Source organism: Triturus cristatus, chromosome 11, assembly GCF_964204655.1.
Source record: "Triturus cristatus chromosome 11, aTriCri1.1, whole genome shotgun sequence".
NCBI lineage: Eukaryota > Metazoa > Chordata > Amphibia > Caudata > Salamandridae > Triturus > Triturus cristatus.
In genome coordinates this window covers 1,153,684,220-1,153,710,753 of record NC_140594.1, presented here as the reverse complement: position 1 = coordinate 1,153,710,753, position 26,534 = coordinate 1,153,684,220, and the positions used below count along the sequence as shown (strand labels likewise).

Here is a 26,534-nt window from a genome sequence, read left to right as displayed (position 1 = left end):
ACTTTAATTTGCTTCAGTCTATTGATCAGTGCGTTACAACAAACAAATGATGGACGGAATGCTGACAATGCATACATTCTCCCCCAGTCAAGAGATCTGGGTTAAATCCATCGTTCTTTTGCCCACTACACCACCCCAGTTTAGACATGGCCATATGCAAATCAGTCTTGACCCTGTGCCTCATGGGAACAGTCCAGCCCGAACTGCCAAGCCATGTCTTCCCTGGACCGGAATCAAGCATCCTAGGACCGGTTTCTGGCTATCAGCCGTCATCAGCCAGGATAGCTTGACTCCAGTGGCGTAGTGAGCATGGGTCCCACGTCTGGGAATACCCATCCCACTTAGGGCGAAAAGCGTTACAACAAACAAATGATGGACGGAATGCTGACAATGCATACATTCTCCCCCAGTCAAGAGATCTGGGTTAAATCCATCGTTCTTTTGCCCACTACACCACCCCAGTTTAGACATGGCCATATGCAAATCAGTCTTGACCCTGTGCCTCATGGGAACAGTCCAACCCGAACTGCCAAGCCATGTCTTCCCTGGACCGGAATCAAGCATCCTAGGACCGGTTTCTGGCTATCAGCCGTCATCAGCCAGGATAGCTTGACTCCAGTGGCGTAGTGAGCACGGGTCCCACGTCTGGGAATACCCATCCCACTTAGGGCGAAAAGCGTTACAACAAACAAATGATGGACGGAATGCTGACAATGCATACATTCTCCCCCAGTCAAGAGATCTGGGTTAAATCCATCGTTCTTTTGCCCACTACACCACCCCAGTTTAGACATGGCCATATGCAAATCAGTCTTGACCCTGTGCCTCATGGGAACAGTCCAGCCCGAACTGCCAAGCCATGTCTTCCCTGGACCGGAATCAAGCATCCTAGGACCGGTTTCTGGCTATCAGCCGTCATCAGCCAGGATAGCTTGACTCCAGTGGCGTAGTGAGCACGGGTCCCACGTCTGGGAATACCCATCCCACTTAGGGCGAAAAGCGTTACAACAAACAAATGATGGACGGAATGCTGACAATATATTGATCAGTGCAGCACATATATTTTATACAAAAATCCAGTTGGTGCAATAAACATTGAGAACGTCCCACTGTGTACTCCTTGTATATTTCTCTGAGGAACTGAGAGCACGAGTGTTGGACAGGCCTCACAGACGGCTTGCTCCCTCCCCGCTCGACAGGGCCCGAACTCCGGCCCACCTGGCATATCCCCACGACAAGCACCTGTACTCCGTCTCCCGACGGACCCTCTGCCCTCGGACCCCTACTCATCACGGGGTCCAGCCCCACCGGCTTCCCCGGCCGGGTCAAGCCGCCATCGGGGGCCCTGCACCACGCGGCCGCATGGCCTCCCCTCAACCCTAACCCCGGGCCTGGCCGGCCCCGACATCCCGGCACCACCATCCACCCAGGAGGTGAGCGGACCACTTGGCAAGTCAATGGGAGAACGAACTGTCAAGGGCTCTCCCCCGCCAGGTGCCGATCGCCCCCAGCTCCCCCAGGCACTGGCTCCACCCCCTGCTGGGTGTCTGGACACCTTCATCCCGGACCCTCCGACCTCCAAGTGCGAGGGTCCGGACATCAAAGGGCACCAGCCCATTAACTGAGGCAGCTCCGGAGCAGGAAGGCAGTTGTATCCTGGAGTCGAGAGACACCGAGTGAACTCAACCTTGACGGTCTACTGGCGCTGCCGTAGCCCGCTCTTGTGAACCATCGTCCTGCCTGCTGGCGCTGCCGCGGCCTTCTGCAACAGTCATCTTCCTGGGACCTGCTGGCGCTGCCGCGGCCCGTTGTAACGACCATCCTCACCGGGACCTGCTGGCGCTGCCGCGGACCGTATATCTCCCGGGGACCTGCTGGCGCTGCCGCGGCCCGTTGTAACGACCATCCTCACCGGGACCTGCTGGCGCTGCCGCGGACCGTATATCTTCCGGGGACCTGCTGGCGCTGCCGCGGCCCGTTGTATCGACCATCCACACCGGGACCTGCTGGCGCTGCCGCGGCCCGTACCACCTAACCACCAAGCTCGAGGATTGTGAGCTCATCATCATCTCATCAGAACTACCTGATTGGTAAAGAGACTGCCCCGCTACCCCCTTCCCTACCTTGCGAGACTCTAATCGAGGGGACCCCTGAGTCCAGACCTCCTTGTACCATTCAACCGTACCTTAAATAAGTGCTTATAAAGAACGCTGAACCTTATCCGTGTGTGATATCTGTCTGTGGGGGGGGAAGTTACTTGTCTGTACGATCGCTGGAGACGGCTCTCCCCGGAGACCTCTCCTCCTGACCCCGGCCGACCCTCCCGGTCCGTCTACCTTTTCTAACATTGGTGGCCAGCGGCGCGATCCGAATCAACGCGTAATCGTACAGAGAGTAGCTCACCCCACGACAAAACACGATGTCGACCAAAGATAGCAGCTCCACCGAGAAGTTCCAAATGGAGAAATTAGAAGAATACAACCACCGCGAACTGAGACAATTTTGCATAGAACTTGGCATTGCTACCACCGGCCTGAGTACCAAGGATGATCTAAAGCGCGCTCTTGAGTCATGGACAGAAACTGGGGTCGCAGGACCCTCCGACCAAAGCAGCGTCACACCAGACCAAAACAGCATCACACCAGAGGGGAACGCCACGGCTCCCGAGGAACGGGGAACGGGCCTCTCGCAGGAGGAGATACGAGAAAGAGACAGAGTCAGATTACACGAATTAGAGATGGCACGACTCAAGATGGATGGGGAACTCAAGTTAGCTGAACAGAAACTCAACCTCGAGCATATGCGGCTTCGAGAGGAACGAGAAGAAAAGCAGAGACAGAGAGAGCTGGAAGAGAAAAAAATAACGCTCGAGCATGAGCGCCGACTGGCGGAAATAGAACTGCGCAAACAGAATAAGGAACTGGGGGTGCCTGAGCGACCACACACCCCGGGGCCAATTGAGAAAAAAGTTCACATCCCCAAGGATGTGGTCCGCGAGTATGTCCGAGAAGACGACATACAACAGTGGTTTAAAGCCTATGAGATCGCAATGACCTCCCACCGGATCGACCGGAGTGATTGGGGAGCCGGACTTTGGGGGAGATTTATCAACGAGGGTCGCGATGCCCTACTACAGCTCCCCGATCACCAAATGTCGTCCTACGACCACATGAAGGCTGCCCTCCTCGCCCGCTACGGCCTCACGCCCGAGATGTACCGCCAGAGGTTCCGAGACTGCACCCGGATCCCAGGTACAACTTGGGTAGAATACGTGAACTATTTCAGCCGGGCCTTCGAGGGTTGGATCAAGGGAAGTCAGGTCACCACCTACGAACAACTCTTCAACCTTATGGTATGGGAGCACCTGTCAAACAACTGTTTCGTCGAGCTCAGGCAGCACCTACTCGACAGTAAGCTGACTGACCCCCGGCAGCTCGCCGCCGAAGCTGACCGATGGGAAAGCACCCGAGTGGGCCGGAGAGGGCCACACGAGCAGAATCGAAGCAACCAAAGCCAGCACCGTCCTCGGGGTGGAGGAGGAGGCCAGGGGCGAGGGAGAGACGCCTTGCCGGCAACCCCCGTGGCCAGCACCCCGCCTCCGGCCGGCCGGAGCAACCCCCCGTTGCGTCCTGGGTTCCGGGCCAACGTCACGTGCCACCGATGCCAGCGAGTCGGCCACTACGCCAATGACCCGAGCTGCCCGCACAACCAAACACCCAAGCCCCGCCAGGTAGCTGCCGCTGCCCTCGGGGAAGAGCAATCATCGGAGGGACCCGAAGAGTATGAGCCGGCCCAGCAAGGGTGGGAACCGGCCGCCATGGTCCTGGCATGCTTAGGGGGAAGAGACATGGTTCCGCGGGCTCCCCTACCCGCCAACACCAGAAAATACGGTCAGTGGGTGACCATTAATGGACAGAGAGCCGAGGCCTTGCGTGACACCGGCGCCAGCGTGACGGCCGTCCGCTGTCACCTGGTAAAGCCCGAGCAGATCCTGCCGAACATTCTCTGCCCCGTCCGCTCGGCGGATAACTCTGAGAGCATGTGTAAGATGGCCTGCGTCCCGTTTGAATGGGGAGGGGTCTCCGGCCTACTGAAGGTGACGGTCCGGGACGATGCCCCCGTGGACTGCCTCCTGGGGAATGACCTCGAGAGTTCCCCGTGGGCCACCGTCGAGAAAAGAGAGCACTTGGGGATGCTGGGCCTCCCGGACTGGGCCTGCGTAACCACCCGATCCATGGCCGCCCGTGCCGCCCCCCGATCAGAAGAAACCGAATGGCCAGCACCTCCGCCCCCGGTTGCCCCCGTAGAGGACAACGGCGAGTCCGACCTCCCGGACCCGACTACCGAAGAAGACGCGCAACACCAGGACCTCCCGGATCTGGCTCAGTGGCGGCAAGAAGGGGGGCCCACCCAAGAACAGTTCCGCCAGGAACAAAAGACCTGTCCCTCCCTCGAGGGACTCCGCCAACAAGCCAGCACCCAAAACGCCGGGGACACCACCGGAACCCACTGGGTCTACTGGGATAACGACCTGCTCTACAGCGAGCAAAGAATCGCCGAGCTGGGGGCCGGTCGAGTTCTGGTGGTACCGCTCCGCTTCCGAGACTTTCTGCTCAACCTGGCACACGACGTCCCCCTGGCTGGACACCTGGGCCAGGACAAAACGTACAGTCGCCTGGTGACCCACTTTTTCTGGCCGAAAATGAGGAATGACGTCCTGAACCACTGCCGATCTTGCCCCACGTGCCAAGCCAGCGGGAAGAGTGGTCGGAAGCTGAAAGCCCCTCTGCAACCCTTCCCTGTGGTCACCACCCCGTTCGAGAGGGTGGGGATAGACATTGTGGGACCTCTGGACCCCCGCACGGCGCAAGGACACAGGTTCATCTTGGTACTAGTGGACCATGCCGCCCGCTACCCCGAGGCGGTGCCCCTACGGACAGTGACCGCTCCGGTGGTTGGCCGGGCCCTGATGGGGATCTTCTCCCGGGTAGGCTTCCCCCGAGAAGTCGTCAGCGACCGAGGTACGAATTTCATATCCAAATACATGAAGTCCCTCTGGCAACAATGCGGGGTCACCTACAGATTCACGACCCCCTATCACCCCCAAGGGAACGGACTAGTGGAGCGTTTTAACCGCACTCTCAAAGGGATGATTGGGGGATTGGAAGAGCCTCTCCGTCGCCAGTGGGATGTACTGCTCCCGTGCCTCCTCTTCGCCTACCGAGAAGTTCCCCAGAAGTCCCTCGGTTTTAGCCCCTTTGAACTCCTCTACGGGCACCCTGTGCGAGGGCCCCTCAGCCTAGTCAGGGAAGGTTGGGAGATGGCCCCCCTCACGACCCCTCCAGACGTCTTCAAATACATCCTGGCCTTACGAAACCAGACCCGGCGCTTCAGGGAGATGGCCAAGGCGAACCTCGAGGCCAGCCAGGAGGACATGAAGAGGTGGTATGATCACAATGCCTCCTCCGTTGAATTCGAGCCTGGGCAGCAAGTATGGGTGATGTCCCCCACCGAACCATGTGCCTTGCAGGATAAGTGGACGGGGCCCTTCAAAGTGGTCGAGCGCAAAAGCCCCGTCACTTACCTCATCGACATGGGGTCTTCCCGGAACCCCCTTCGGGTCCTCCACACCAACCGGCTCAAACCACACTTTGTGCGATCCGAACTAAGCCTCTTGATGGCTACAGACAGTGGCACGGAAGAAGACTCCGAGCCCCTCCCGGATCTCCTGAAGACTCAGGAGAAGGACGGCTCCGTGGACGGGGTCCGGCTCTCTGACGCCCTCACTTCGGAGCAACGCCAGGACTGCCGGGACCTCCTGCTGCAGTTCGCTGCCCTGTTCTCCCTCACCCCCGGGGTCACCCCCTGGTGTCTGCACGACGTAGACACCGGGGACAGTCCCCCTGTCCGGCACCGGGCCTACCGCGTACCAGATCGGGTACGGGCCTGCATACAGGAGGAAGTGGCCAAGATGCTCACGATCGGGGTCATCAAGCCCTCGGACAGTCCCTGGGCCAGTCCGGTCGTATTAGTTCCCAAGGCCGCTGCCCCCGGCTCCGTCCCTGAACTGAGATTCTGCGTCGACTACCGGGGCTTGAACGCTGTCACCCGGACCGACGCTCATCCCATCCCCCGAGCAGACGAGCTGATCGACCGGCTGGGTGCCGCCCGCTACCTTAGTATCTTCGACCTAACGGCGGGCTACTGGCAGATCGGCCTCACACCCAGGGCCCAGGAACGGTCAGCCTTCTCTACCCCCGATGGCCACTATCAATTTAAGGTCATGCCCTTTGGCATGAAGAATGCCCCCGCCACGTTCCAACGCCTTGTGAACCAGGTCTTGGCGGGACTTGAAGAATTCAGCGCTGCCTACCTGGACGATATCGCTGTATACAGCCGCCACTGGTCCGACCACCTCCGTCACCTCCAGGAGGTCCTACACGCCCTCCAGCGGGCCGGCCTCACCATTAAGGCCGGCAAGTGCCAGATTGGCCAAGGGTCTGTGACCTACCTTGGGCACCAAGTGGGGAGCGGGCTGGTGGCCCCACTACAACTTAAGATTGCTGCCATCCAGTCCTGGCAGCCCCCCGTTACCCAGACCGAAGTCCGAGCCTTCCTGGGGCTCACCGGCTACTACCGGCGGTTCGTGAAGGACTACGGCAGCATCGTGGGGCCCCTCACGGGTCTCACATCCAAGAACCAACCGAAGCGGGTCAACTGGACTCCTGATTGTCAAGCGGCCTTCGAGGAGCTGAAGGCCGCCCTGTGCACCGCCCCGGTGCTCCAGGCCCCCGATTACAGTCGGGAATTTGTGGTGCAGACCGACGCCTCCGACCACGGCATCGGAGCCGTCCTCTCTCAGTTGAACCCCGAAGGTCATGACCAGCCGGTGGCCTTCATCAGTCGACGTCTCCTGGCCCGAGAACAGCGTTGGAGCACCATCGAGAGGGAGGCATTTGCAGTAGTGTGGGCCCTCAAAAAGCTCCGACCCTATCTCTTCGGTACCCACTTCCGGGTACAAACCGACCATCGACCCCTGCAATGGCTGATGCAGATGCGGGGGGAAAACCCAAAACTCTTGCGCTGGTCCATTTCCCTGCAGGGAATGGACTTCACCGTGGAGCACCGACCAGGCCAAGACCACGCCAACGCGGATGGCCTGTCCCGCTTTTTCCGCCTCGACGAAGAGAGTCCCCAAGGAGATGGGTGACTCTCCCCGCCTTCAGCTGGGGGGACGCATGTTGGACAGGCCTCACAGACGGCTTGCTCCCTCCCCGCTCGACAGGGCCCGAACTCCGGCCCACCTGGCATATCCCCACGACAAGCACCTGTACTCCGTCTCCCGACGGACCCTCTGCCCTCGGACCCCTACTCATCACGGGGTCCAGCCCCACCGGCTTCCCCGGCCGGGTCAAGCCGCCATCGGGGGCCCTGCACCACGCGGCCGCATGGCCTCCCCTCGACCCTAACCCCGGGCCTGGCCGGCCCCGACATCCCGGCACCACCATCCACCCAGGAGGTGAGCGGACCACTTGGCAAGTCAATGGGAGAACGAACTGTCAAGGGCTCTCCCCCGCCAGGTGCCGATCGCCCCCAGCTCCCCCAGGCACTGGCTCCACCCCCTGCTGGGTGTCTGGACACCTTCATCCCGGACCCTCCGACCTCCAAGTGCGAGGGTCCGGACATCAAAGGGCACCAGCCCTATAACTGAGGCAGCTCCGGAGCAGGAAGGCAGTTGTATCCTGGAGTCGAGAGACACCGAGTGAACTCAACCTTGACGGTCTACTGGCGCTGCCGTAGCCCGCTCTTGTGAACCATCGTCCTGCCTGCTGGCGCTGCCGCGGCCTTCTGCAACAGTCATCTTCCTGGGACCTGCTGGCGCTGCCGCGGCCCGTTGTAACGACCATCCTCACCGGGACCTGCTGGCGCTGCCGCGGACCGTATATCTCCCGGGGACCTGCTGGCGCTGCCGCGGCCCGTTGTAACGACCATCCTCACCGGGACCTGCTGGCGCTGCCGCGGACCGTATATCTTCCGGGGACCTGCTGGCGCTGCCGCGGCCCGTTGTATCGACCATCCACACCGGGACCTGCTGGCGCTGCCGCGGCCCGTACCACCTAACCACCAAGCTCGAGGATTGTGAGCTCATCATCATCTCATCAGAACTACCTGATTGGTAAAGAGACTGCCCCGCTACCCCCGTCCCTACCTTGCGAGACTCTAATCGAGGGGACCCCTGAGTCCAGACCTCCTTGTACCATTCAACCGTACCTTAAATAAGTGCTTATAAAGAACGCTGAACCTTATCCGTGTGTGATATCTGTCTGTGGGGGGGGAAGTTACTTGTCTGTACGATCGCTGGAGACGGCTCTCCCCGGAGACCTCTCCTCCTGACCCCGGCCGACCCTCCCGGTCCGTCTACCTTTTCTAACAACGAGTGACTGAGCAAAAGAGTTCTGATCTGTTACCACAATCCCTGGGGGATCAAGGTTGTCAAGTTCAGTGGTTGCCGGAACCAGTTGTTACCTGTCTAGGCTTATGGGTGCTTATGGTGGCACTGTAAGCTAACTGGCCTATAGGATAACATATCCTGAGAGGATACACAGAATCAGCCTGGTATCATCCCAACAGTTACCCTACGCGCAGTTCCTACCGTAGGTTGGAAACTACACAACAAAAGCATTGAAAGGACATTAATAATTGTTGATCGCTATTAACTTACTCTGAGTTTCTAACCTCCAAACCTCCCCTGTGTAATACTGGGATTGCTCAGTTTCACCATCTTGAGGATTATGTCCTAAAACGGTTGCACTTGGTGTTCAGTTATCTGTCCAATAGTAGGTCAAAAAGCCTTGATTGAGAAAATGTTATTCTGAATATCCGGATAATTTAATTAGGCCAACATCAGTCATCTCTATAAGCCTCTTTGTAGAATTCTGATGTCTTCAAGATTCGGAAGAAATATATAATTCCTAATTACACGGGCCATACAGTGAATTGTGTCACAGTACGCCTCCAAACATGTGCCGAAATTATCAAACAAATTAACATTATAGGATGCCTATTGTGGGTGACCTATTGGCAGAGATGCAGTCTGGGCGAGGGGAACTGCTTTTGCTCTACACTAGTTGACTCCTTTATGGGAGGTGCAGTGATGGGCATGTGTGGGGAACATAAAGGGAATAGTGGTTAAAATCAGGATATCCCAGCCCTTTACTCCTCACCTGTACTGAAATACTCATTTTGTTGCCTTCCTTCTGAGTGTGGAGGATTGTTTAGATGTACGGGTTCTTCATTATTTATCCTGAAGTGCACATCTGGATCTCCCATCGTATCCCCTGTTATGTGAAAAGAAGTCCAGGATTAGCAAACCAAGATCAAGGGAGTCCCTGATCACTCTCAGACCAACATTTCATTTTAAAACCTCATCCATCGGCAAACAGGAGTTAATTTTCTTGCCCTAGAGAACAAATTGATCACTTGTTGATGAACCCTACAAACTTGTTCATGCTGTAAGGGTATGTAAACATAAGATCTGAGGAGATAAAGTTAAAACATTGATATGCCTAGTTTCTTTTATCAGCCATACCAATCATTGGATTAATGACAATTCTCAACATATTTGTTCTAGCTGTTGTTGGGAGGTCTCTTACCTGCACATTAATTCCTGGATTGGATGAATTATTTTTAACACAAACACTGTACGTCATCCATACTAACAATCTCCCTGTGCTCAATACAAAAATCTTCTGCCATCAGCTGTAAAATGTGCCTTGCGCAAGTGTCTCACTACTGTTCTCTTTAACTGGGGAGAGGAGTTGGCCTAACGGCTAGGGTGGTCGACACCTCAAATCTGGGGAATCGGGTTAGAGTCTCGGCAAGGACGCGTAACATCTTGTGATTCTGGGTAAATCACTCAATCTCCTGTGCTTAACAAAAATGAGTGTGTCCTGATGTAACGCAACTGGTGCTTGTGTAAAGCGCTCTGATACCAGATACCTTCAGGTCAAGTTTGCGATATATAAAACTCCGTCAAAAATAAAAAAACTGATGTCTCACGCTCTTTTATCTGGGTATCTGTCCAATCCACACTGGTTCCTCCTTTTTCCATCTCTTTATCTTGCTCAATGCACCTCCATTTGATTCTTCCTCCTTGCCCTACTGCCTTTCACCTTGCTTTCCTTTGGTAAATGTTATTCTTTTATTGCCACTTTTATCTTTCTAATTTCAGAATTGCTCAGGCAACGATATTTAGGGGTTGCTAGGAACCTCATACAATTGGGGTTGGATTTCAGATTGGGCCGAAGAGCTTTCCACAACCTTAAAGCTGATTCTAGCATCATCTGGGAGGCAATGTAGAGTTTTCATGATGATTTCATGTATTTACATTTGCAGAGGATTGGGCATATTCTGGCCATCTGGGCCTTTGTAGACTGCCCATTTGTTTCATGGGGAGCCAGAGTAAATGAAAAACCAGGCTTGCAAAAAAGCAATCTTTCAGCACCACACTGTGGACGGTTTAGACTCATGCTAGAATGTTATGGAGTGAGGACATATGGAGATTGATGTCTTTGAGTACTATGAGGACTTTAGAAGCAGCAAAGGTTTGCAGTCAATAAGTACCCCCAGGCTTCTTACTTCCAGGTGGGTTGATTCTTAGGCCACAAATAAAGTTGATGAGAGCGGCCCAGCAGCAACAGTAAAAGGAACGTTGATTAACAAACTTAGAGTTCTAGCTCTATGCTTCTGATTTTGTCTGGCGTGTAGGTAACTGCAGAAATAAAGTGGAAGGGGATACTACTCAAAACATATCCCACATGCTTTTCCTGAAGGTAACACACATAAATGACTGCGTCTGGTGCATGGATGTTCTTACCGATGATGTGTGGGTGGGATATATGAGTGTGTGTGTGGGGGGGGGGGGTTCGTTAACATGCATATAGCCAGTTAATCAGCAATTAAACTCTTACTTACCCAGAGCATAACATATCCTGTGCTTTTTCTTAGAGTCCCGGTCATCTAAGGGACGCAGATCTTCTTTTTCCTTCGCTCTTAATGAACAGACAGTGGTTGCAATAAGAGGACCTAATAATGAGAGAAAAAACAATATATCACCAGGTTCTTGTGCATTGACAAGACGTGTCGGGAGATTTATCATGAAGTGAAATAGGAGACAAAAGAATTGATCTCTAGCAAAGCACACCTGCAGGGAACATCGCACTGAAGCTTTAACACAAGGCAAAGCATGACAAAGAGAGGTTAGTAGAAAGTAAGGAAAAGAAAATGTGCCATATTCACAGGTAGATCTGCACCTTCACTTAGATGTCAATCTACTCATGGAAGGATTTCACCTTTTACATGTGAAGATTTATGCCTAGATATAGGCTTACGAGTAGCCACACAGAAAAAACGGGATGGAGACTCCAAGAACTGTATTTATCCCTGAAAAGGTTCCTATTAGTTACTTTCCAACTGTCTGTGGAGATCTCCATTACTGGGGCAGGCATCTCACCATAGAAAGTAACAGAGACTTGTAACTTTTCACTAACTTCTACAAACATAGAACTATCACAGTAACGAGGAACAGCACACACTTGCTAAACTTTACCATATTTTTAAACTTGAAAGGAATTCATTTTTTTATTTAAATTATATTTTTTAAATGTCATTAAATGTTTATTTCCCAATCACCACACCTTACACTATAATTTGAGTTGAACGAGTCACAATCTTGGATGCAAGTTTTGTATTATTTAATTTGTTATACAAGCTAAAGAAAGTAATAGGTTTTCATTTAAAATACATTTTAACTATTATTTATATTAAAACATCTTATTTAAAGGTTTGTATTTGAAAATATATTTAATAATATATTATAAAAGAATGTAGGTACAGTTTATTTTTAAATATTATTTGATTTATTTTACATGTTTCCCTATGTGTTATTGCAATATTGCCTGCCTCCACTGGTATCTATGTAAATGAGTTGCAGTATCAGCGTTTGGCCATGTCTGGTCTGGAGTAAATTTGAGCCTTTTATTAAAGCAGTACTTCTGTGATTGATTTACATGTGTATTTTGCCATAATCTTACATGAGTGATCGATTTGTATTAGAATGTCCCTCCCTAAACCCCTGCTCAATTTCCCTAAACCCGGGCTATTTTGTAGAAATTATCCCCCACTGTCCACCCACTCCCTATTGCTACCCTCACCTTCTAGTGCTAAATCCTACACCTATGAATGTGGACATCTCCCCCACCATAGTACAGAGCTACATTTAGGAAAGACAGCAGAGGTGGAAATCTTCATCTGGAGGTATTTGAATTGCATTTTGGAGTACACAGAGTAGTGCTGCTTCATGTACTCTGTAATGACTTTTGTGAATAGGCCCCACAATTTACACTGGTTCTACGACAGTTGAAGGGAACTAATGCTGCACAACAACTGTTTACTGAAAGAAAGCAACAAGGAAAGGATTTGCCACAGATATAGAGAAGCAAATGTGAACTAGTATAGCGTTAAAAATTCAAGGTCATTTTAGAAACTCTTTTGTGGTCACTTTAATAAATTATGATTTCCAAAAATTGAATTGATGATGATGTTCCTGAATTCCGCTTCCCATCAAAAAGTGGACTTACAACTGTTAAGAATCCACAAAGTGGATTTGTTTTTCTTATTTGGTACAGTGGTGGAAATGTGGATGATTACACAGGAATGGTTGATGGAAATATCATTAAAACCCACAAATCACAGCTATAGGGAGTAAGTGAGCAAATAGAGTGGAAAACAGTCACACACAACCCATATGTTTACAAGGTTAAGAGTTTTTTCATCATAAAAATATATTTTATATATATAGCATGTTAGCTTGACTCTGTTAGACTTAAATGGTCATTGGCGCCCGGGCATGATGCCTATATGCCCACTAGGATGGCGGACTCTCTTGACTCCATTGCACCTGGAAGCGTACTAACCACAAGGAGAGAATCTTCCCTTCCTGGATCTGTGCTTTCAAGGTAAAAGGTGGATGCTGAGTGGGCTGCGATGTTGAAGTGTCCTGGTCAGCATTTATTTTATTCAGTGTCATTCATCAATACCACCGAGTGAAACTGACAAAAACCTTTATACCAACTAAACCCCCCCTCATTTTAACTCCCCCCCCCCCCCCGGAAAGAGTATTTAACATTTTTACAGTGCAGAGAATTGTCTATTTTCTCTCTGTGTATCACTGACATTTTGCCATTCTGAAACTCTGTGTCCAAAATCTCGACCCAAATTGGATCAAGCAATTGCCACCATGGCTGGGCAATCCTGAGGCCACTGAGTCAGTTGAGAAACCAACACCAGAAATTAATGGTTTCCCTACCTCCAAATGTAGATGCTGCGATGAAGAAACAATAAATATGAGAAAATGAGCGCCATCAACTTTATTATCATAACAAGCTCCGATGACAAACAGCAATGCCCCCTCAACAGGATAATTAATTTTCACCCTCAACATTTCAAGAAAGTAGAAGGAACATTCATCAATTAATAAGAGCAATAAACACTGCAGAAGTTAGCATTAAAACCCGTGTGTGATAGAGAGGGCCTGGGAACTTCTTTCAGACCTCTCTCTCAGATGATGGGAGTGCGTAGTAGGGCGTGCAGACAGACAGATCGCTCTGCTGAGACCTCTGTCTTAATGATGGGTCGTGGGTAGTGTGGCATGGGGAGGGACTGAGCTCTCCTTTCAGACCTTTTTCTCAGATGACGGGTGTCAGTAGTAGGGTCTGTGAAGGGACTGGCCTCTCTGCTTAGACCTCTCTTTGTAATGATGAGTGTACTCTACTCACAACTCTTCCTAAGCTAATGAGCATAAATAGTAGACTTTGATAAACACCATCTCCAGTGAGACTCCTTCCTACAGTAACAAGTGCGCATAACAGAGTGTATTAAAAAATCACCTACTCCTTCCCACTTTTCAGGATCCTTGGAGAGTCTTGCGAGATCGTAACATTTTTTAAAAATAAGACGTATCTATTTACTCATCACAGATCTTAGCTGCTACACACTTCTTCTCAAAAACAAGGACCACAATATGCATCTCTACTAATAGAGTGTATTAAGAACTCAAAACTCATCTACTCCTTTTTACCATTAACGGTCCCGCGAGAGTCCTGTGAGATCGTAAGAATGTGTTAAAAACAATATACATTTATTTTCTTCACAGTAGTTAACCCGTAGACAACTTCTCTGTAAATGTAGGAGGATAGCATGCTTCTCTGCTACCCCCTTATATAGCTTTTTTACTTCAGGCCTCGAAAAATCATAAAAATGTTACTAGACCAGCAGGTCTAGTGACTTAAATAATCTACTCGACCTATTTGTAATGCTCTTGACCCATAAACTGGTTTCAAATGATGTGATTGTGGGCAAATTATTTAATCAATTGAGCCATCATTTTCTTCATTATCGCATATGAGAGCACCTTCAAATGTGTGAGTTCATCATGTCTGCTGTACAAAAAACTATTTTGTTTGATTTAATAGACTAAACTTTCTTTCCATACATAACACAAATCTAGCCACATATAGGATACACGACCCCTGACTTGCCTCTTAGTTCATTAACAACATTTTCATCAGGGCAGGGATGTTTATCAAATCCGGTTTAAAAACTCTAACTTTTAATAAATACATAACTAGAGCATGAAGTGGTAGCACACTGTCATTTGTAATCAGCAGATTTTACATTAAAAGGGACACAAACTTTCCCACTGACATGCAGCTTTACTGATAAAACTATTAGTGTACAAACAATAAGGTTTGGAAATAGAGTTTATGCAAATGTGACATTTGTACATCACCAAGTAAAGTGTTACGGGTTGTTTTGCTCCTATTTAACTCTTTGTTTGCATCACACTTCTTAATTACAAAAAATGTGCTATTGTAATTCCAGATATATTTAGAAATATTTGTAATATTAATGTACAGGCTATTTATTTAAATGTTGTGTTAGAGAAAAATAACTGGCATCTTAAACAGCTCACTTGACAAAAACCTCTAACTCTAGTAAGACAGAGAAAAATAAACCTAATTTTCCAAGCAGCTAATAGTTAAAAGACAAACTGACATTTGACCTCTTTCCTTGAAGAGACAGCAAATGTGACAAGATAAAAAATAGATTTAATGGCATCTTTATTGCTCATTCACCTTCTGAATGAACAGAACACCTGTTCCTTTCCAGCCTGAGTTTACTCAGCAGATGGGACTAGTAGGTATTAAAAATAGCTTCTCTGATAACATTTTACTCGCAATTGCGAGTGGGCGAGTAGATATTTCTGTACTTCATTCCCACAACACCTCCAAAGTTTCACAGTAAACTGTAATGGCAGTTATTTCATTTCTAGCATTCCAACAGCCAGCCAATCAGAGCGCTCGCTCTCACAGGACTTACGGGACTTATGGGAGCCTCTTGCTTCTGAGAGAGCGCGACGGCTCATAGGAAAAATGACTTCTCGACCAATAGCAGGGCTCCATTTTTGATTTTACGCCCTCGTAGGAGGCTTGCAGGGCTTTTGCAAGCCCAACTGCCAAAATATACAATTATTTTTTCACTCTTAATTTCGCAAAAACTACAGATTTTTACCAGAAATCACAAAATGCACAATCTGCAGACCAAGATATAGCCTCCTGCCGAATGTAGTGTAATTTCTTTCATCAGTGCTTGCTGTAGCCCTGCCTAAAGAAGTCTATGGAAAACTCATGGAGATTTTACTTTTTGCCCCCACCTTTTTTTCTAAAGGCTCGATGGATCACCTCAAAACTCTCCAGGAAGGAGCTGAGGTAGATGAACTTTTTTGAGGGGAAAGTTTCGTGAAGATTCAATTCAAACCACTAAATGCTCCATCTATGGAAAAGCAGACCTAAGTTGAACTACCTACTGGCGGCTGCCACTAGGTTATATATAGATATTATCTACCGGAGGTCGCCAGTAGGTAATTATAGTTAGGACCTAGTTTCCATAAGAATTTTTCGTTTGTTTTGCTAATAACTTTGGTGCTGGTTGACGAATCTTCAGAAAAGTTTCAAAACTAGTGTGCCAGTTACTTGGGCTGCTGTCTGGAAAGTTTTGGGGTGATTTGTCAAGCGGGGGCGAGGAAAAGGGAGGGTCTTAAAGGATGTTTTCGCCATGCAATTTCCCCTAGGGATTTTTGACACAACTACAGCCCGAACCGGTGAACGGAATTACATCAAATTTGGCAGAACGCTAGATTTTGGTACAAAAAGAGTGCTTTTTGTAATTTGGTGTAAATATGTTCAGTAGTTTTAGAGTTATTAATAAAAACAGATTTATGTAAATCTTGAGATGCAAATCCTTTGCAAGTCCAACAGATCTCTAAATGAGATCTGATTGGCTGCCACCACCTCAACCAGGAAGTGGTGACAGTCATCTTAGGACTCAGGACTCAGTCCTAAAAAAAAAAAAGCAAAAAAAAAAAAACGGTGACCCCCCTAGCCCTGGTGGTGGGGTGGGGCCCCACAGGGGCCCAGCCTGGGGCTAAAAAAATGTTTGGGTAATTTTGCCACAAACTGACTGAGGAACAGTAGATCTGGGGCAAAAGAATAAAACGCGATCTCTCGCACTTTTTTCCAGACCCCGCTTGTGCCAGGCGATGGAGGAAACGCAAAAAGGAGGGAGCTCACACTGCCCCCCCCCCCCTCCCTGAGTCATTTAGGGAACTGGGGACCCAACCTCCTAGGGCTGGCTCATCCTATGTCCTGGGAAGCCCACCCCGGGACATAGTGGTTTCCCTGCCCGCAACTGGCACGGACAGGTAAACCTGTGTTGGCTCCCGCTTGGTAGGAGCAATTTAAATCGTCTGCCAAGTGGAAGCAAACACCAAATTAGCTCCCAGTGGCCGGATGGATGAAAAATCACAGTTAACTTTCATCTGTTTTCCGGCCCGCTGTGAACACACACATATATATATATATATAGCCTTGTGATCAAGGCTCGGAGGAGCCGAAAAGTTATGGCGGCATTCTGCACAGAATAAAATAATTGCACTTATTGTGATGGTCCGTGTATGCTGGGGAAGTGGCGAGGACTTTGTTACTGCCCATCTACGGAATGATATATATATATATATATATATATATATATATATATATATTCACTTAAAAAACCATAGGTTTCACACATGTTATAGTTAGCTGGACATTTCCCCTCGTAAAAAACCAATGAAATTCCCCCGTTATAGTTAGTGCAGGCAACTATAACTCACGCGACCGCAATCCTCTGCTGATGACGTCAGATATTACATCACTGATTACATATGTGTCTTTCTGCAAAATAAATATTTGTAATATATGTATAGCTAAAGATTAATGGAAGAAGACATGGGTAAATAGGTGTCTAAATACAGTGATGTAATATCTGACGTCATCAGCAGAGGATTACACGATGCGTTGTGCGTGCCGTGCGCGGACGGTGCTCGCACCCCGCGCTTTTTCGTCAAAAAAATAAATGTTTTTTTCACCCTTGGGGGTCCTTCAGTGACCCCCTGACAAAGGTTAGGGGGTGAGGAACTGTCCACCCTGCCCCCTTTTCACGTTCTCTACCTTTGTTTTTCACTGCCTCAGACTGCGAGAGACAAAATGGTGGCCGACACTTCCTGATTTAGACCGATTCGAATGTTTACTGACATCTAACAACCAATCAGAATTGCGTGCGCGCACCGTGCGCGCACGGTGCGCGCTTATAGATATTTATGTACTTTTAACTGAAATTTTGTCTGAAACTACTGAACAGATTGACTCCAGATATTCAAAAGGCACATCCCTGACCTGAGGACTACCTCTCTGCCAAATTTCAAGTAATTCTGTTCAGCCGTTCGGGCTGTACCTTGGACTAAAGGTCCCTATGGAAAAATGCATGGGGAAAACGCGTTTTGGGACCCCCCTTTTTTCTCGGCCCCCGCTTGACTAATCACCCCGAGACTTTCAGGGTAGGAGCGGAGCAGAGCGCCCCACCTATTTTGAAAAATTTGCGAGGATTCGTCAACCGATGCCAAAGTTATTCAAAATAGAATTTTCAGATTTCCTATGGAAACACGGTCCTAACTATAACTATCTACTGGCGACCGCCAGTAGATAATATATATATATATATATTCACTGAAAAAACCAAAGGTTTCAGGGGCGTTATAGTTAGGAATTGGCATTTAAAAAACCTTAGCAATTCACTGAAAAAACCATAGGTTTCAGGGGTGTTATAGTTAGCTGGACATTTCCCTCGTACAAAACCCTAGAAATTCCCCTGTTATAGTTAGTTCAGCTAACTATAACTCGCGCCCCCGCAATGCACTGCTGATGACGTCACATATTACATCACTCATGACATTTCGCTGGGTGTGTGCTGCGTAAGCGCAGGGTGCGCGGATCCCATGTGACCTGCAAAAAAAGAGATTTGATTGGTTCATTACACTTCCTCTTCTAACTATTGAAAGACCCCACCCATTTCAATCATTCTTCTTTGACCTTCTTTAGAGGACCATCTCTTTGGAGAGAAGAAGATTTTTTAGACTAAGTTTACACTTAGCTCTAACTTTTTTCAACCAAAAATGGCTTCAGGGCAGCAGGCATCACCTGCATCTCCTCATATTTCTGAGGGTGAATTTTTGGAGGAGGCACCACCCAAAGAACGTTTTTCTTCAGTGGTGTGGAAATTTTTTACTTTTCCCGAGGGGCAGAATAAGAACAATGCCACCTTGGTCACGTGCAAAATTTGCAAAAGCGTCCTGTCGCGAGGGGATCCTAACAAGAAATACTCGTGCGGCACGGCAAATATGATGAAGCACATGAGGACCCTTCATCCAAACAATCTTGCACGAGAAGAGTGCCGACGGATGAGAAACACTCCTGCTCCTGCACCTTCCACCTCATCGCAGCCGAGCACATCAAGAGTGCATCCATCAGCCCAAACCTTGGACATCCGTCCTCAATTTCAATTTTTAAAAGTGCTCTGCACTAAGTGCAATGCGACTTTGTGCTATGGTGAGCAGTCGATCGATCTGATCTGCCGCCGGCAAGAAAGTCACATTTGCTAGTTTTTTTTTTTTTGTATTGTTCCCTGAAGTTCATTGTTTGGTTTCTCCTGTTTTGTTTTTTGTTTTTTTTCAGAAAAACCAAAAAAAAATTACAAAATTGTTGGAAAAACCAAAAAAAAATATGAAAGAAGAAAATAAAAGTTCTTGTAAGAACTAACTTTCCTGGTTTAAAAAAAGAGCTAAATTTCTTTGTTAGTGTGTGAAAGTTTAGATGAATGTATGTGTAGTACGTTATTGACTGAATGAATGCATTAGTAGTGTATGGTGAATGTATAAGTGCAGAACTATGAGGAAGTGCTGCAGCATCACACAGTAACCTCTTTAACTACAGTGTGCTGTAGTACTTCCGAAGCACAGGGATGCAAAATATGTACATAAATATGTTGCAAATCTATGCTTCTCTCTGCACGGCTGCTTAAACTGCAGCCATGTGGTGACACAGGCACCCTTGCACCATAGTGCAATGATATCTGTGTCATGTGCAGTTTGTTTTTCTACAGGAAGACACACCTTCCTGCACAAAAACAATGAGAAAATGCATTTTTCTCCTTCAATGTATGCTGAACATTTCAGCATGCATTGAAGATATAACAGATATAACAATGTGGAGAAATGAAACATTCTCCATGTTGTGCTTTCCTACACCAATTTTAGAATGGTGCAGCATTCACACACATATCGAGATTCATGATTTCTGATAAATCTAGACATGTGTCTTGTTCTATCAGTATTCAGTGCAATCATGCACAACAACACTTATAGAACACCCTTTCAACGCAAAGTAGTGTGCATAATGAGGTTGTATTTACATGGAGTATAAAAAGTGCACAGAGTGCCTTTTCCTCTCTTTGTAAATATGAAAGAGTGTCTTGCGCAATAACTATGTTACAAAAAATGACATATTTCCGTTTTTAAAATTCCTTGCGAATGATAGAAGGTAAGCACAGATGTTCAAAGAAGAATGATTGAAATAATTGTGGTCCTTCAATAGCTAAAATAGGAAATATTATGAACCCCTCAAATCTCTTTTTTTGCAGGTCACATGATATCTGATTATGGTCAGATTTCAAAACTACATAGGTATAAACAGAGTGTTTTTAGAAACATGTTTCAACTTTGTAGCTTCTTGCAGACCTCCTCATTCTGCATATTGAGACTTAGTTAAACTTACCTTCACAGTAATAGGAATAAAAAATGGTACACATTTTTTTCACATTTTCATTCCAATCTAAATTCATAAAAATTGCTTATTTTAAAATTTAGATCTGTGAAAGAAAAGGGAAAAAAATTATAACATGTAATAATAAATTTTTTACAACACAGCATAATTTCCACAAAGTAATTTTTTTGCATTTTTTGCTGTTCTCAGAATATATTAAATTTCACTAATAATAGTGATTTCAATCGTACTCATCAGTTAACAGCGGGCAAAAAAAAAACAATCACAAAGATTGTTAAAAAAAAAACAACATGCTATTCTAAAAAAAAACAAGCATTGGCATAGCCAGTAGGTCTCGCTTTTGGGACCTTATAAGTATTTAGGTATGCAGCACAATATCCCTGGTGCAACATCAACTGTTGCATGGCTAAACACTTATAAGGTCCCAAAAGCGAGACCTATTGGCTATGCCAATGCTTGTTTTTTATAGTTGTATGAGGGAAATTTCAGCTTAGTGATCCATGAATGCTCAGCAATTCAATGGTGATAAAACTAAAATTTTGTGCAATCCTTTAGAGAGCTTCCTTCTGGTGTTTAGCCAATATTGGGAACTTTGGCTTTTGGGCGAATGAAGATCTGCCACTAATAAGTAAAGTAAATAAGGTGTCATCCTCTTGCTTCTCCATATTGAGTGATACAAAAAATTCTACCACTTCTTCCAGCTCAGACGCGACCTCTGGTGGTACAGTTCACCATCTTAAGTAAGCTAGACTATTGTTTCGCACTTTTTTTAGGTTCTCCAGATTATATTTTGAAGCAGCATTATAGAATTCAAACTGCTGCTGCCAGATTAGCATTACAATGTCCAAGTCACTCCTCTGCATCTGAGGCCTTAAGACACTGTATTGGTTGCCTCAAGCAGGAAGTGGGATAAGGGAGTGGGTGGCAAATGGTGTGCACTTTCGCAGCCGCTTTGATGTTCTCAGTGGCCACGCGGCTCACTGAGAACATCAAAGTGGCCGCGAAATGATCACGCAGGCTGCCAAATGGTGCGCGCGCCCGGCGCACATGCACTGTAGTTGGAGGCCTGAAAGCACTAGTTTGCACTTTCAAATCCCCCGTTTACAAAAGCTCTCGCGACAGCAGCGCTAAAGCGCTGGCTCAGGCGAGACCTAAAAACAAGATACAAATCACAGATATATAAAATGCATACAGCTAACAAAATTTTATAAGTTTAACTTACAAAAACTGTAAATGTTGTCACTTTAAAATATTCACCGAATCTAAGGATGAATTTTTGGAGGATGCACCACGCCCACAACGTTTTCCTTCAGTGGTGTGGAAATTTTCTACTTTTCTCGAGGGGCAAACAAAGACCAATGTCACCTTCAGCACGCGCAAGATTTGCAAAAGAGTTCTGTTACGAGGGGATCCTAACAAAAATTACTCGTGCGACACGGCAAGTATGATGAAACACCTAAGGACCCTTCATCCAAACAATCTTGCACGAGAAGAGTGCAAATAGACGAGAAACACTCCTGTTCTGTATCTGTTAAAAAAGAATCACAAATAAATTCAAATTTATACTATTCCATTACGTACAAACACATTTTATATAAAAACTGACTAAGAAACTATAGCCCTGAACCACAAGTGTGACGATCGTTAAAACACTACATGGATAGTGCATACTACTTTGAAGAAGTTCATGCCCTAAAGCCTACCTCACTAAAAGACTACATGCTAACTGACTAAATGATTACAGTACTATAAGGCGACACACTGGGTGAGTGACAGGGTGTTTGCTAGAAGTGTATGAATACTAACTAGGGAATTGGAGGTGTGAAAGACAACTGTGTAGGTGATTAGAGGACTGCATCCATACTGGATAGGCATTTAAAGCAGTCCATGTGCTAAGGCCTGGCTCACTGCATGAGTACTTGACTGAATGATTAGAGTACAGTGGTAGGCTTTTCGCACAGGGAATGGATTAGTACTTGGTACTGAATGGGTCACTAGAGGAGTGCAAAGGGAGTGACAGGATGTTTGCTGGACTGTATGGATACTGACTAGGGAATTGAAAGTGTGAAAGACAAGTGTCTAGGTGGTTAGAAGACTGCATACATAGTGGATAGGGGTTTGAAGCAGTCCATGTGCTAAGGCCTGTCTCAGTGCATGAATACTTAGTCACTGACTAAATGATTAGAGTACTGCAAAGATAGTATCTTGGTGAATTTATAAGTGTTTGGGTTTTGGCACAGTGAATGGATTAGTACATGATGCTGAATGGGTCAATAGAGGACTGCAAAGTAAGTTACAGGGTGTTTCCTGGAAGTGTATGGATACGGACTAGCGAATTGAAAATGTGAAAGACAAGTGTATAGTATGTTAGAAGACTGCATGCACACTGCATAGACATTTGAAACAATCTATGTGGTAATGTATGGTTCACAACATGAGAACTTGGAAACTGACTAAACCATCAGACTACTGCTAGGTTAGTGCCTGGGTAAAACTTTTAAATTTCCAGTTCTGGCACAGTGAAGAGAATAGTACATGGTACTGCACTTTAGTGTCAAACCCTGACTCATTTTATCAATGCATAAGCAAAGAATAGCTTCTAAAGCTACTACAACTTGACAACATGACCGATTTTAAAACAGTTATCTGTCATCAAATACACCATGGGGCCTATGCATCAACAATGCCATTTGCGATTCCTTATTAGCGAAAAATAAGGAATCGCTAATAAGGAATAGCAAAAGGCTATGCATGTAGGAGTCGCTATTCAAATAGCGATTCCTTAATATTCCTTATTACCGAATCGGTAATACCGAATCGGTAATAAGGAATACCTACCCATTCATTCCTATGGGCTTGGAGGCCCATAGGAATGAATGTAAAGCCAGTCTGTATTAGCGATTCGGTATTACCGAATCGCTAATAGCGGGAGCACTTTCAAGGGTGCCAGGGTGTCAAAAGGACACCCTGTTGCACCCCTGAATATGATATGTGCACATATGTTGCACACACACATGCTCTAAGGGCATGTGTGTGCGCAACATGAAACTTTGAAAAATGCACAAAAGTGCATTTTTCAAAGTTTTTGCAAATTACCATGCAGTTCATCTTCATGGTAATTTGCTCCCCCTATTAGCGAAATCGCTAATTTTTTAACTTTGATGCATTGTATTTAAGGAATCTCACTTTGGGATTCCTTAAATGCAATCGCTATTTAAGGAATCGGTATTTAAGGAATCCCTATTTAAAGAATCGCTATTTAAGGATTCCTTAAATAGCGATTTCTGCTTTTGGGTTGATGCATTGGGATTGGGTATTTTTTACTTAATACCGGGAGCTATTACCGAATCGGTATTTTACCGACTGGATTTTGGGTTGATGCATGAGGCTGCATGTTACCAAATGCTTCTCTCACAATCCTTACCCAAATGTACACAGACTCACAGTGTGATTTTAGACAAGCAACACTATCCCTAGCAGTTTACCAAAACTCATTCACTAGTCTAGAAGAGGTAATGGTACTGCACACAATCTACATATTTAAGTACAGCACATTAGTGTCAAAGCATGACTCATTTAATCAACGCATAAGCAAAGACTGGCTTCTAATGCTACTAAAACTTGACAACATGACAGGTTTTAAAAGAGTTATCTGCTAAAAAATACACGATATTACCAAATGCTTATCTCACAGTGGTTCCCAAATGCACACAGACTCACAGTGTGATTCTAGACAACAACCACTATACCTAGGTGTTTACCAAAAATCATTCACTACTGTGGAAGTGGTAAGGGAACTGCACACAATCTACATATTTCAGGACTGCACTTTTGTGTCAAAGCCTAACTCATTTAATCAAAGCATAAGCAAAAACTGCCTTTTAATGCTACTAAAACTTCACAACAAGACAGGTTTTAAAACAGTTATCTGTCAGCAAATACACAATATTACCATATACTTCTCTCACAGTGGTTCCCAAATGCACACAGACTCACAGTGTGATTCTAGACAAGCAACACTATCCCTAGCAGCTTACCAAACCTCATTCACTACTGTGCAAGGGGTAAGGAGACTACACACAATCTACATATTAAAGTACAGCACATTAGTGTCAAAGCATGACCTATTTTATCAATGCATAAGCAAAGACTGGCTTCTAATGCTACTTAAACTTGACAACAAGAGAGGTTTTAACCCTTTCGCTGCCAGGCCTTTTCCCCTCCTGTGCCACGCCCTTTTTTGGCTATTTGGGGTAGTGTGCGCTGAGGCCCCTGTAACTTTTTGACCACATAAGGTATCAACGCCAAATTTGCGTCCTTTTCTTCTAACATCATGGGGATTCTAAAGGTACTCAGGGTTTGTGGATTCTCCTAGAGGGGTTACAGAAATGAGCCAAAATACAGCAACATTTTGGGGGTTTTCGGAAAAATGGGAAAAACGGGCTGCAAATGAAAGCATCTGGGTTTTTCCCTGCAAATGTTATCAAAAAAGGGTTTGTGGGGTTGAAATCACCATTTTCCCAGCTTTTCGGGAATACCAGACTTTTGTCAGAAACCCAACATTTTTTACACAGTTTGGGCATTTTTCTGGGACATAGCCTATTTTTGCTATTTTTTGTGCTTTTGACCTCCTTCCAGTTAATGGCAGAAATGGGTACAAAAGCAATAATGGATCCTGGAAAGCTATACATTTTCAAACAGAAGACAAAATTCTGAATTCAGCAAGGGGTCATTTGTGTAGATCCATCAAGGTTTTCTTATAGAAACTAACAGTTAAATATAGGATAAATTGAAAATTAGTTGAAAAAAACAGCCTTTTGTGTCAACGTTTTCACTTGTAACTTCGTCTAATTATGACAGCTCTTTGAAAGCAATATACCATTACATCCGCTGGACATTACTGGTTGTGGGGATATATAGGACTTGTAGGTTCACCAAGAACCCGACGAACCCAGAGCCAAAAACTGAGCAGCAACTTGCAATGGTTTTTTATTATGTACCGGGTATATAGTAATTATTCTGTAAAAATGTGTACATGGAAAAACCGGTATGAAAGACACCTATGTATTTCTGAAATGGGAACAAAATATAGAGTTTAGAAACAATAGATATTTGCACATTTCTGAAATTGGGTATACTCATACTAGCATGAGAATTATCAGTCATTTTTTAGAATGACTTATTTTTTACACAATATCTTTCATTTGGAAGGCAGAAATGCATCGAAAGTCAATAGATAATAACAGTTCCTTTACACATCTGAATTACCCTAAGTCTCCCGATAAAAATGGTACCTCACTTGTGTGGGTAGGCATAGTGCCCGCGACAGGAAACGGCGCAAAACGCAACGTGGTCACACCTCAATTTCGCAGTGGAAAATGACCCTTTTTTGGCAAAATGTCTAGCTGTAGTTTTTGAACCCTAGCTCTGCGGGCACCTTGGGAAACCTAGCAAACCTATACATTTTTGAAAACTAGACACCCAGGGGAATCCAGGATGGGCTGACTTGACTGCCTCCCACCAGGGTCTGTTACCCAGAATCCCTTGCAAACCTAAAAAATTGTAAAAAAAAACACATTTTCCCCACATTTCTGTGGTGGAAAGTTCCGGAATCTGCGTGGATCCACAAATTTCCACCCACCCCGCGTTCCCCAAAGTCTTACGAGAAAAACGGTACCTCACTTGTGTGGGTCGGCCTAGTGCCCGCGACAGGAAACGGCGCAAAACGCAACGTGGTCACACCTCAATTTCGCAGTGAAAAATGACCCTTTTTTGGCAAAATGTCTAGCTGTAGTTTTTGAACCCTAGCTCTGCGGGCACCTTGGGAAACCTAGCAAACCTATACATTTTTGAAAACTAGACACCCAGGGGAATCCAGGATGGGCTGACTTGACTGCCTCCCACCAGGGTCTGTTACCCAGAATCCCTTGCAAACCTAAAAAATTGTCAAAAAAAACACATTTTCCCCACATTTCTGTGGTGGAAAGTTCCGGAATCTGCGTGGATCCACAAATTTCCACCCACCCCGCGTTCCCCAAAGTCTTACGAGAAAAACGGTACCTCACTTGTGTGGGTCGGCCTAGTGCCCGCGACAGGAAACGGCGCAAAACGCAACGTGGTCACACCTCAATTTCGCAGTGAAAAATGACCCTTTTTTGGCAAAATGTCTAGCTGTAGTTTTTGAACCCTAGCTCTGCGGGCACCTTGGGAAACCTAGCAAACCTATACATTTTTGAAAACTAGACACCCAGGGGAATCCAG

At 46.5% G+C, this 26,534-nt stretch overlaps 1 protein-coding gene across 1 annotated transcript in view; it reads right to left on the bottom strand.

The window, feature by feature from the left end:
- The window catches only part of LOC146788622 (uncharacterized), a 161,227-nt gene that overhangs the window by 35,257 nt on the left and 99,436 nt on the right, over positions 1–26,534 (bottom strand). The window contains exons 3-4 of the mRNA XM_085635790.1: positions 10,975–11,085; positions 9,225–9,338 (exon numbers count right to left, since the gene is read on the bottom strand). Of these exons, the coding sequence (XP_085491916.1) occupies positions 9,225–9,338; positions 10,975–11,085 (225 nt within the window). The remainder of the gene's footprint in view (positions 1–9,224; positions 9,339–10,974; positions 11,086–26,534) is intronic.